At 33.8% G+C, this 13,329-nt stretch overlaps 1 protein-coding gene across 4 annotated transcripts; it reads right to left on the bottom strand.

Moving 5' to 3' along the window:
- Nucleotides 1-1,911: 1,911 nt before the first annotated feature.
- Nucleotides 1,912-9,913, bottom strand: KLRC2 (killer cell lectin like receptor C2). Of its 4 annotated transcripts, XM_055280665.1 has the most exons (7): nucleotides 9,682-9,913; nucleotides 9,211-9,309; nucleotides 8,623-8,667; nucleotides 7,929-8,080; nucleotides 6,229-6,329; nucleotides 5,254-5,348; nucleotides 1,912-2,211 (listed from the first exon to the last, which is right to left on the bottom strand). In XM_055280665.1, coding segments are annotated over exons 1-7 (681 nt in total). In that variant the 5' UTR covers nucleotides 9,869-9,913; the 3' UTR covers nucleotides 1,912-2,209. The 4 variants fall into 4 exon arrangements, with proteins under 4 accessions (XP_055136640.1, XP_055136638.1, XP_055136639.1 ...); XM_055280663.2 differs by lacking the exon at nucleotides 1,912-2,211 and having other exon boundaries at nucleotides 4,678-5,348; nucleotides 9,682-9,892; XM_055280664.2 differs by lacking the exon at nucleotides 1,912-2,211 and having other exon boundaries at nucleotides 4,729-5,348; nucleotides 9,205-9,309; nucleotides 9,682-9,868.
- Between the last annotated feature and the right edge of the window lie 3,416 nt (nucleotides 9,914-13,329).

Below are 13,329 nucleotides of genomic sequence, written 5' to 3'. Positions count from 1 at the left end.
TGTAAGTAATTGTAATAAATCAGAAAATATAATTTAATAATCTAATCAATGAGCTCTGTAGCCAGTGAGACCTAAAATTAATTACAGCTTTGAAACTCATAATGCACAACCTTTACAAAGTTACTTGGTGTCTACAACCCCAATTTACTAATCTAGATTGGGGAAAATAATTTATGAAGTATAATGTATATAAAACACTTAACATACAACCTGGCACACATTAGTCCTCAATACATATTAGATATTTTAATTATTTTTAACACAATTGCCATTTCATTATTTCTAATTCATACTGAGTGTGTAAAATAACTAATTAGGTAGGAGTCTCATGTCAGTGTAGTACATCTTTCTGCAATGTTTGTCTGGCTCAATTTTTTTAGGTCATCCTATATTTATAATTAAGTTTAGATTTGCATTTTATGGAAACTACTTCATTATTATGTTCTTAAAAAAATAAAATCTGCTTCAATTAAATATAAGTATGTGTATGAGAAATTATGTTTGACATTCACAATTTGATGTATCCATTAAAAAATTCATTTTTAAAGTCTGGGCTAAATATAAAGTATTATTACATCTATAATGATTATAAAATTTCAAATTAATTCTTCACTGTCACCATATTTATCGGTTTCACTCTAAATTATATTGATTAACAAACCTATTATTATGTATGCATGTGCTTGACTAATTCTCCACAGGCAATAATGTAAATACTTTAAGAAATCCTCAAACATATATTATATTTTGGGTTGTTTTTCACCCTGAATTATTCATGTAAAGACAGTTCTGCTTTGATTTTATTCTGTATTAACTTTACCTTGTTGCATCACATTTAATATTTACAGTCTTCTACTAGAGGAGATGAGCTAGTAGAGAAACAGGAGACTAGCAACACATACCTTCTGTCGTCAGAAAGTCACACGCCCTTCAGTGGAGAGGTCAGGTTACCTCTTAAAGACACAAAAGATATCTGTGATCTGGTGAAACCCTGTCTCTACTAAAAATACAAAAACTTAGCCGGGCGTGGTGGCGGGCGCCTGTAGTCCCAGCTACTTGGGAGGCTGAGGCAGGAGAATGGCGTGAACCCAGGAGGCGGAGCTTGCAGTGAGCTGAGATCGGGAGCCACTGCACTCCAGCCTGGGTGAAAGAGCGAGACTCCGTCTCGAAAACAACAACAACAACAACAACAACAAAAAACCAGATATCTCTGATCTTCACAGACTGCTCTGTGAAAGCTCAGAGTGAGGCAAGGGTGCAAAAAGCAGATTCCTCATCAATGTATCACGTCGGATTTGAACAGGAAATTTTCACACTAGGGCCATTTTGAATCAGTTTATCTCATCATACACCTCAGAATATAAGAGATTGAGCCGCTAGGGTGTCATTTAGTTTGTCCATTTTCAAGTGATTTTTAGAAATTATTTTTATAGTAAACAAGATTTGGGGAGAACAAACTACTACCCATGCAGTTGTTTCCATCTCAATCACAAACACTAAAATCTTATACCTTTTAAAGAGTCTCTTAGATGTTTAACTTCTACATTTATACAGGGTGGCTAAAACTTGGGATTATGTACTTCTTTATCATATACCGCTATAATATCACTGCTAATATGATGACAAATTTTTAAAATAATAATCTTACCAATAGGGATTTAATGTATTTTTCACTAATTATTCTGAGAAAATACATCTTCCACTTCATTGTAATTGACATCAATTCTCAAAGTTAAATTCCCAACTTACCTTCTTGATGGTTCTTAAAATTCTCTCATTCAGTTTTTTTTTAAATAAATTAATCAGATAACTTTCATTGAAATATGTGTCTCTGGGAAGAATAAATTATTAAACAATATTGTACTATATTACCATGCCAGAGATTGAAATATATAAAAACCACTCATTATCTTGTTCATTGATTTATTTTCCAATCATAACTGTCTGCATTTTAATAGGAATATTTGTTGTAAATGACTAATGCTTAAATCAAACTATACAGAGGGGGAAAAGTAATTTTTAAAATGTCATCTAGTTAAAAACAGGGCGGGCAGAAAAAGTAGATGTTTAAAACACAAGCTAAATGGTACATGAGGACTCAGGCGCGGTGGCTCATGTCAGTAATCCCAGCAACTTGGGAGGCCAAGATGCGTTGATTTCTTGAGCTCAGGAGTTCAAGACCAGCCTGGTCAACATGATGAAACCCCGTCTCTACAAAAAAATACAAAAATTAGCCAGCATGGTGGTATTGGCCTGTAGCCAGCTACTCTGGTGGCTGAGGTGGGAGGATCGCTTGAGCCTTGGAGGTGAGGTCGAGGCTGCAGTAAGCCAAGATGAAATTTACTGAAATTGGGGAAATATACTTCATAATGATAAATTAATTTTCCAAACCATTAGTAATATACTTTTTATCATTGCATATACCTGATACAAGTTCAACATATAATTGAATAAAGTGAACAAGTAAACAATTATAAATGGGATTTTAAAGACTCTTCTCTTGATGCTTAATAGAAGACAGGCCAGTGAGCCTATAGAAAGATTTAAACTAGACAAGTAACCATCACTCATATGAATACATTCACACACACACTCACGCATATACTCAATTTCAATGTAGTACCACTAGCCAAGCTTGGCTAGGAGATAGTTGAAGTGTAGTTATTCAAATTTAACATTAATTTAATAAAAATAAATAATATTTAAAACCAGTACCTCACCACATGAGCCACATTTACAGAGGGATGAAGAACATTTCCAGTTTCATAGAAAATATTCTAACTATATTTTACCTACAACAGAAGTCAACAAACAAAAATCTGAGAACCTTATATGGTTTTTACTTCTGTAATATATGTCAAAATAACATATGGGCCAAAGAAATTATCAAGATGAATGGTCACAAAAGACTACTAAAGGAAGATTTTTGAAAAGGCACAGATATTTTATTTCCAGTTTAAACATGGCAATACCATTATGGTCTTTAGAGTTATTAGACAGGCAATAAAACTATATTATCAATGCATTTTAATGTCCATATGAAATAGAAAATTCCTAGGAAATGCTCATTATCAAAATGTAGTACCTCAAATAGAAATCTGAGTAAACCCTACATGTACTGAAGAAATTCAGTTTAGACATAAACTTTTCTACAAAAATAGCCTGCAAACTCAGATGGCATCACTAGTGAATGATAACATTTAAAAATAAAGTGGTACTCTTTTTTATTATTATTGTATTTTAAGTTCTAGGGTACATGTGCACAACGTGCAGTTTTGTTACATAGGCATACATGTGCCATGTTGGTGTGCTGCACCCATCAACTCGTCATTTACATTAGGTATTTCTCCTAATGCTATCCCTCCCCCAACCCCCCACCCCCCAACAGGCCCGGGTGTGTGATATTCTCCACCCTGTGTCCAAGTGTTCTCATTGTACAGTTCCCACCTATGAGTGAGAACATGTGGTGTTTGGTTTTCTGTCCTTGTGATAGTTTGCTCAGAATGATGGTTTCCAGCTTCATCCATGTCCCTGCAAAGGACATGAACTCATCCTTTTTTATGGCTAAAGCAGTACTCTTAACAAATGCTTCCAGGTTATAGAAAAAAAGAGAAAATCTTCCCAAGATAGCCTTGAGACCAAAACTTTTTCAAGTACATAGATATAAATAAAAACATGGTCAAATATACTTGTGAACATGGATGAAGAAAAAAATCTTACCCTAGATATAATATATGCACTGATATTTTTATAAGGGGCAATATACAATGATCAGCATGGATTTGTTTCGGAAACAAAGCCTAGTTTAACATTTGACAAAAATAAAACTAATCTATTTTATAAAATGTTATATAAAGAAAACATATATCATTTCAAATAATAAAAAAGTTACAATTGATAAAATCTATTAGAAAAAAGTAATATTATAAAACTGCCACAATACAAGAAAGATATGATGAAAAAAACACCAAACTTTGTAAATATGAATAATATGTTGAATTATTTTTTGCCAAAACCAGAAAACGATACATATGATACATGCAAAATTTGATTGTACCTTCTATTCAACTATGGATATAAAGCACTAACCAGAGAAAATAAATGAAGAAAACATAAGTTGTGGCACGTGGATAGAAAAAATAAAAGTGTGACCATTTGCAGATAAAATTGCTCTTTATATAGAACACACAGAAAAAATCTATAGTTGAAATGATAGATTTAAATATGTAAAATAAGTGAAATAACTAGATATAAAATCAAAATGCAGACATCAATTGTATTTCTATTTACAGTAACAAAAATTATTAAAGGAAATGTTAAAATCAGGATGCCATTTACAAAGGCATGAATGTAAAATATCTGCATTTCTGTATGATTCAATCCCCCAAAATACATAATATGATAGAGAGAAATTAAAGAGAACCCAGTACATTGAACCCAGTACATTGAAGGACACTATATGATATTGATTGGAAATGTCAAGAAGCTAATCTTTAAAAACTACTTTAGAGATTTTTTTTTTTTTTTGAGACGGAGTCTCTGTCGCCCAGGCTGGAGTGCAGTGGCGCAATCTCGGCTCACTGCAAGCTCCGCCTCCCGGGTTCACGCCATTCTCCTGCCTCAGCCTCTCCGAGTAGCTGGGACTACAGGCGTCCGCCACCACGCCCGGCTAATTTTTTTGTATTTTAAATGCAGACTCAAGCAATCCTGGGACGGTATATTTTTTTTGGACAGCTTTATTGAGGTATCATGTACATAGCATAAATTTCATCCACTTAAAATAATTAAAAATCAGTGATTTTTAGTATATTCACAGAGTTACAACCATCACCACTACTGAAATTAGGAAGTTTTCATCACTGACACAAAGAAACATTGTAGCAAGTAGTGGACACCTCCTATTTCAACCTCCCTTAGGCATTGGCAATGCTATTTTATTTTCTGTCTCCATGGTTTTGCTTGTTCTTGATACTTCATATAAACTGACCCACATAGCATGCAACTTTTAGGAAGGCTGAATGCCACAAACATCATGTTAAGCAAAATGAGCCCGACTTAAATGCCAGGATATCTGTACTTTTTAAATTGTGTGTATTATATTTCAATAATTTATTTAGAATTTTCTCATTAGAGCAAATTATGCAATTCATTTTAAGACTTATGCAATCATAATATCATTTCTATTTTAACAAATATAAAATTTATCTGATGAACTGCAAACTCAAATGCTTTAATTCTAAAGCTTATGCTTACAATGATATATTTTTGAAGATCCACACTGGTCTGATTTAAGTCCATGTACAGATAGCATTGCACAGTTACATTCAGCATGATCTGAGTCTTTTATCCTGTAATGGAGACAAATCCATACTTCTGTTACGTTTTATGCAAACGACCCATGAGACAAAAGCATTTTCCATGTACTGTAAGAAAATAACTTTATGAAAAAGGGTAATTAAATTTTTAATAATATTAGTAAGAGTCATTATTCTGAACACTCAATACAGTAGTCCCACTTTGTCCACAGGGGATATGTTTCAAGAACCCAGTGGATGCCTGAAACAGGAGACAGTACAGAACCCATAGAGAGACTATGTTTCTCTACACATTCATAACTATGATAAAGTTTAATTTCTAAATTAGGCACAATAAGAGATTGACAACAATAACTACTAATAAAAAATTATAAGCAATATGCCAACAGCACTACTATTGTGCTTTGAAGATATTCTTAAGTAAAATAAGGATGATTGTTTAATGAAAACAAGCACTGCAATTCCCTGATAGTCCATCTCAAGCTTGTCTAACTTGCGGCCCATGGGCCGCATGTGGCCCAGGAAGCTTTGAATGCGGCCCAACACAAATATGTAAACTTTCTTAAAACATTCTGAGATATTTTTGCAATTTTTTTGTTTAGCTCATCAGCTATCATTAGTGTTAGTGTATTTTATGTGTGGCCCAAGACTATTCTTCTTCCAATGTGGCCCACAGAAGCCAAAGATTAGACACTTCTGGTCCATCTCATAACCAAGAAAGTTACTAGCTGACCAACGGGTGGTTGACATATACAGACTACTATGGTCTATTCTAAAATATTTGTATCAACATTTCACTAACTTTCCACATCTTTCTTCATGTCTATGATTCCACATAGATTTATTCATATTATTCTTCTGAATTTATCCTTTATATATATATTGCTATGTAGCGCCATACAAAACAACTTACTCATGTTTGAGAGCCAAACCACTTATTGTCACCCACGGATGATGACTGCTGTTACAAAACACACCAATCCATGAGAAAGGTGAAATGATGGCCAGAAATTTCTAAAAGAAAAGAAAGAATTTTCACTTAAATAATAATTATGAAAACATTATAAATATATTAAAATTGAAAACCACTTTGCAGTAGCAAAAACTTTCATAAATGTTTATAATTTTGATATAAATGAACTCTTCAGCGTTTGTACTTAGTACTTTTATTCTTCTTCTCATGTTAATAAAGAAATTTTACTTCTTGCATTATAATAGTTACCCCAATTGACTGAATAAACACAGTAAGGATTTAAATAAGTTTCCTGATACTGTGCATTCATTCCTCCAGATACTGTGACTAAATCAATCTATTTTTTGTACTATATTTCTCAGAGTTGGAGATTTAGAAGAGAAATGAGAGGTTGTCATTTGGAAATAAATGACATGGAAGCTACAGATTGGGTTTTCTGGGTACCACACCATTCTTTAACTAGATAAGCCCTCACTTTTATCTGATTCGGTTTTGGTGGAATAACAGTGGTCCTGACCAGGTGACGTAGACTCGTCTCTCTCTGCTACTCCCTACTAAAAACAACTATAAACTCTGGGATTAATGAAAGACAAAAGCAATGGAGAACTCTGAAAGTCAGAAAGAGAAAGATGAAATTGTCTGGGACCCTAGCATCAGAGATCAACCAAGTGTTCCAGTGAGCATCTTACGTTCCCCACACGACAGAAGAAGGTGACCTAAGCCTGCTGTTTCCCTGCACCCAACCTGGCAATAGGAGGAGGCCCAGGAAAGCTCACTCCTGTTCTGTATTGAAGGAGAGTCCCCTTCGCAACACCAGGCAAGGCTGGTACAACTGGCAAGGATGATCTACCAGGAGACCTGCTACCAATACAGCCAGAGGAAGTGCTTCCTTCTCGTACCAAGAGACATCAGGGTGGATGTGGGTGAGGAGGATCGGCAAAGGAACCCAATGACTACCAGTGCACCACCCAGGGTCCTCTTTGCCCTGAGGGCATGAGACTCACTTCCCCATCCAGAGACACAGGATTGAATGGATTCTTAGTGTTCTTTGTACATAGTACAGCAGTGAACAGTAACAAACGTCAGAATAACTGCAATAATATGGAGGAATTGCACAAATATCAGATAGGAGTGAAAAACACAGACATGAAATTCACACTGTATGATTCCCTTTATATAAATTCAAAAGCAGGCAAACATTATTTATAACATTAAAAGTCAAGACAGTGTTTTGGAGAGGAGTCAGGATAAGTGATGAGGGCATACACAGGGGTGGAACTGCTAGAGCTGGAAACTTTTATTTCATGATGTGACTTGTATCACATGAGTTCATTCACTTTGTGATCAATCTGCACGACCAGATCACATCATGCCTGATAAAATTAGATAGCAAAATTTATTGTGGATTCAAAGCATTTATAGAAGCATGGTTTTCCATGAAAAGCAAAAACTGAAAACAATCAAAAGTACATTAGCAGTATATGAATTTTAAAACATTATTAAGTCAATCAATTAAATATTACATAAACTTGAAAACATATAAGCTAAATATATATACCCACACATATGGATGATTTCTACAAATATATTATCGACCGAAATAAGCTTTTCATAAAGTGTTTAAAACATTTACATCTTACCATTTCTTCTTCATTATCTATAGAAAGCAGACCGGAGTTCTTTGAAGCACAGGCCAGCAAACTCTCTTCCCAAGTTCTTTTTTCCTTTCCAATGTAATAACAACTGTTGGAATATGTAATCCACTCCCCAGGACAATGGCCACAATGATGTGCTAAATAAAGATACGAATTACTATGCAGAACAATATGAATGTTTACAAATAAAAATTAGTTTACATATTTGCAACAGTATAAACATATATGTGCTTGACATATTTATGCATCCTTACAGGCTTATAAATATATGCTTTTTAATAACCCAGTCAGTCATACACACGTGCACAGACTAGGGTTAGCCTCTCATCCCCTAATTGTGTTCCCATATAAAGCAAACCAACAAACAAAAATACACTCTACACGTCTTGAACATCACTCATACACAACTGCTTTTTTAGGATAGTAAAATTATTTATTTCATATCATCTTATAACAGTAGGAAACTTCTGTTAATTGGGAGAAAGAGGGTAAATGATTACAAGTATTTCTACTTATTGGAGAAAAGGAAATGCTGCCTTATAATCTTCGTTTATAAATATTTATGGCTCAATTTTATGCCTTATTTTTTGGCAAAAATGCCAGTATTCTTTTACATGCCTTGAAACAGACACAAAATATATATTCTACTAATATCAGAATGTTGAAAATAAAAATGCACCTTTCTGGGTTCTTGTATTCGGGGAAGAATTCTTCTGCTCCAGGACTGTAATAGAAAAATTAAAATGATTTTTATAAAAACTAATATCTAGATAAATCATAACAAGTTTGGTTTCTCACTTTGAAACTTTGTGTGTTATTTAAAATGGGGACAATCTTTAATAAAATTAACTTTTTCTATACAAATAAATGAATAGATCTTTGAAAGAAATGTTTTTAAAGACTTTAGCACAAAACTTCACCATCTCTTGTAGTATTTGATGTAACCACTTTCAAAAATTAATTTGTTTTTCTAAATACTTTTCTCCTATAGCATGGCTCTGACTTATGAAATCAGAAAACATATCTATCTTTGTGTGTGTGTGTATACACATATAGAATACACACGCAAAAAATAAACAAATGTTCTCTACAATCATTTTGTTATTTATATTATAGTTGTGAAAAGTTCAGAATAACCATATTACTTTTGGGTCCAAATATATACATTAAAATAAGAGTTCTATTCTTCAACAGTATGAAATATTTTGAGGCACTTCCAAGCATTAAATTAAAACGTTCTCTTCTAATCTTTCAAGAATACGCTTACAAGGAATAAGAACTATTGTTTTTAACACAGTGGCCATCAGGACAATGCAAATGATTCCCAGGACCTCAGCAGTGAGCTCCCCAGGAGGTGGCAGTAAACCTGCAGGGAGAGAAATAGAGGCACTGAGAGAGGAGATAGAAAGTCAATTAGGATTACGTACAAGAGAACCCACATGCACAGGGAAACATAACGATAAACTCTGGCCTCTAAATCTACATCTGCTCTGGTAATCTTTCTCTCAGAATATGCCATTTCACTTTCAGTAAATATAATGCTCCACGAGTGGATCGCAGATTCCAGTTGAACAATGCCCGAATAAAATTAGTCTTCTGATTTCATATTAGAATATTAGATCCCAATTAGGAACTCTGATTGTCATAAGTGCAAAATATTCCCTAATCTTTCCCCACCCTTCTGCACTCAACTGCACGTCCTAGAACAATAATATTGAAGATCTATTTAATGTCTTACCTTGGCAGTCATATATTTTATCAATCCCTTGATGATTCAGAGAAGCATTTTGAAGGTTTAATTCTCCTTGGAATATTTCCTGTTCGGTTTCTGAAATGAAGCTTTTATTACCCTTAAGTTTCCTTTGCTGCCTGTTTGGGTCCTGGGCCAGACTCACTTCTGAAAAGGTTCCTCTTTGTTTATTCATCTCTGCAGCTGTGTGATGTCAGGGACTGTGCTCTATGATAACTGCACTTAACAAGCTATAAATGGTGTATATTTTGACAGGATCCCTGGTATAGCAATCTGCATGTGTTGGGGCTGAGCAGTAATGTTTACTTGGCTGTTAACCAATGTAAAATTCTGCTACTAATTTCCTAAAGCTCTCGTGATATAATTGGTAATTTTTTAGATGTATTCTGTATTTGACATAATATTACTAGTGGGAACAATAAAAACATTAAACTTGTGAGAACTAGGAAGTTCATGAAAAAATATTTGTATTAAATTAAGGTTAGATTCTTCAAAAATATTTAACACCAATAGACTGCATATGTTAACAATTAAAATACTGTATTTAGTAATACACAAATTTTATCATAGTTTTAAGAGTCATTGATGGTTAAGGATTGTGTGCCATAAGATAAAATAGTTCTGTCAGCATATAGAGTAATTTCTTATACTAAAATACATTGTTAGTGACTTACATTCATTTATTAAAAGGACCTGAGGTATTGTCAAATGATTTTTTTTCTAAATTCAGAAATCAGAAAAATCATTAAAATTTTAAAAATATATCATATCTTGTAAAACATTACATTACCCTATGTGTAAACTAAATACTATTGAAAACAAAATATATTTTTAAATTGCTTCTTTTACACAAGAGATTGGTAATTGATTTAATGACTAAAATAGGAAAACTTAAAATGATCAATAAACGTGTGGGCCATCTGTGGAAGAATAGTGTCCAATCAAACTTTCAGAAAGCTCCTATGATTGTATAAGTCAGTGAGGGTCGCTTTGGTTGTATAAGTAATTGTAATAGTTCAGATAATGTAATTTAGTAATCTAGTCAATGAGCTCTGTAGTCAGTGAGACTACAATTAATTCTAGCTTTGCAAGTTGAAATGTGTGACCTTTACTAAATTACTTAGTGTCTACTAACCTAGTTTACTAATCTACGTTGGGAAAAATAATTTATAAAGTATAATGTATGTAAAAAAACTAAACACACAACCTGGCGCATATTAGCACTGAATACATAATAGATATTTTAACTATTTTTAACACAACTGCCATTTTATTATTTCTGATTTGCATTAGAGTGTGTTAAAATAACCCATTAATTAGGTGTCTCATGTCAGGGTGGTACATCTTTTTTGCAATGTTTGGTTCAATTGTTTTAAGTTTTCCAATTGTTTATAATTAAGGTCAGATTTGCATTTTATGGAAATGATTTCATCCTTACTTTTATTAAAAATTAAAACTGCTTTCATGAAATCTAGGTATGTGATTGAGAATTAATGCTTGACATTCACAATTTGATGTATCCATTTTAAAAATTTACTTTTAAAGTTTGGTCTAAATGTAATATACAATTAAACCAGTAATGATTACAAAATCCAAAATTAATTGTTAATTGTCTTGATGGTTATGGGTTTCACTCTAAATTACATTGATTGGCAAACCTGTTATTATGTATGCATCTACTTGAGTGATTCTCCACCGGCAATAATGTCAATACTCTAAGAAATCCTTAAACATATTTTATATTTTGGCTTGTTTTTCACCTTGAATTATTCACATGAAGAAAGTTCTACCTTGATTTTCGTCTATATAAACTTCACCTCAGGTGCATCACAGCCAGTATTTATAATCTTCTACTAAATGAGATGAGCTAGTAGAGAAACAGGGAGAGTAGCAACACTTACCTACTGTCATCAGAAAGCCACACGCCCTTCAGTGGAGAGGTCAGGTTACCTCTCAAAGACACAAACGTTATCTGTGATCTTCACAGACTGCCCTTTGAAGGGTCAGAGTGAGGCGAGAGTGGAAAAAGTAGATTCCTCACCAATGTGTCACTGCAGATTTGAACAGGAAATTCTCACCCTGGGGCTATTTTGAATCAGTTTATCTCATCACACACTTTAGAATATAGGAGACTTTGAGTGGCTAGTGTGTCATTTAGTTTGTTGATTTTCAAGTGCCTCTTAGAAATTATTTTTATAGTTGACAAGATAGGAGGGAGAGCAGAGATTGGATTCATGCAGTTAATTGTTTCCATCTCAGTCACAAACACCAAAGTCTTGTAACTTTTCAAAAGTATCTTAGGTGGTTACTTTCTACATTTAGACAAGGTGCCTACAAGTTGACATTATATACTTCTTTATCATATAACCCTATAATATCACTGCTATCATAATAAAAAATTTAAATAATAATTTTATCAATAGGAATTTAATGTACTTGTCACTATTTTGAGAAAATGCTACATTTTCAACTTAATTGTAACTGACATGAATTCTCAAACTTCTTGATTTCTTTGCCTTAGTTCTTAAAATTCCCTCATTCATTTTTTTTCTTTATATAAGTTAACCATATTGCTCTGATTAAAATAAATGAATCTTGAAAGAATAAAATATTAAACAATACTGAGCTATATCTCTATGCCAGAGACTGAAATAATAAAAAACTACCTACTGTATTGTCACCGATTCCTTCTCTAATCATGATTTATTGTCTGCATTTTAATAGAAATATTTATTGTAAATGATTAAAGCTTAAGTTAAACTATGTAGGGAGGTAAAAGCAATTTTAATAACATCGCCTACTTAAAAATGGGGAGGCCAGAAAACTGAGATTTTTTAAAACACAAGTAAAATGATGCATGAATGTCCGGGCATGGTAGCTCATGTCAGTAATCCCAGCACTCCAGAATCACTTGAGCTCAGGAGTTTGAGGTTAGCGTGATACACAGGATGAAACCCCATCTCTTAAAAAAAAAAAAAAAAAAAAAAATACAAAAATTAGCTGAAGATGCTGGTGTTGGCTTGTAGTCCCAGCTGATCTGGAGGCTGAGGTGGGAGGATAGCTTGAGCCCTGGAGGTCAAGGCTGCAGTGAACTGTGTTAGTGTCTCTGCACTGCAGCCTGGGCGACAGAGCCAGACCTTGTCTCAAAAATGAGTAAACAAAAATTTAAAAAAATAAATGGTATATGAATATCAGGAAAAAAACTATGAATTACCTATTAAATAAAAATCTTTTCATCATTCATTTTCTATCAATAAAAGGGGGAATGTTTATGCATAATTCTATTGCCCAGGCTGGAGTGCAGTGGTGCCATCTCAGCTCAATGCAACCTCTGCCTCCTGGGCTCAAGCGATTCTCCTGCCTCAGCCTCCTGAGTAGCTGGGATTACAGGCGTGCGCCACCAAGCCCAGTTAATTTTTTTTTTTTTGTATTTTTAGTAGAGACGAGGTTTCACCGTGTTCGCCAGGATGGTCTCGATCTCCTGACCTCGTTATCCGTCTGCTTCGGCCTTCCAAAGTGCTGGGATTACAGGCGTGAGCCACCATGCCCAGCTATTCTCTAAAATCTAAAAAGTTGGAATTTAAATCCATATTTATTTCTTTGCAATGAGAATTATTATTTGCCCTTCCATCAGAA

Source organism: Symphalangus syndactylus, chromosome 5, assembly GCF_028878055.3.
Source record: "Symphalangus syndactylus isolate Jambi chromosome 5, NHGRI_mSymSyn1-v2.1_pri, whole genome shotgun sequence".
Classification (NCBI taxonomy): Eukaryota; Metazoa; Chordata; class Mammalia; order Primates; family Hylobatidae; genus Symphalangus; species Symphalangus syndactylus.
This window is presented reverse-complemented; position numbering and strand designations above follow the sequence as displayed.

Bases quoted from the DNA above. Each gene is read 5' to 3' on its own strand.
- KLRC2 (XM_055280664.2), bottom strand. From the start codon at position 9,868: ATGAATAAACAAAGAGGAACCTTTTCAGAAGTGAGTCTGGCCCAGGAC. The intron at 8,081-8,622 runs GTGCATTTTTAT...ATCTTTATTTAG, and splicing joins GAATACAAGAACCCAGAAAG to CACATCATTGTGGCCATTGT. The intron at 5,349-6,228 runs GTAAGTTGTTTT...TCTCCATTACAG, and splicing joins GGTTTGGCTCTCAAACATGA to GATAAAAGACTCAGATCATG.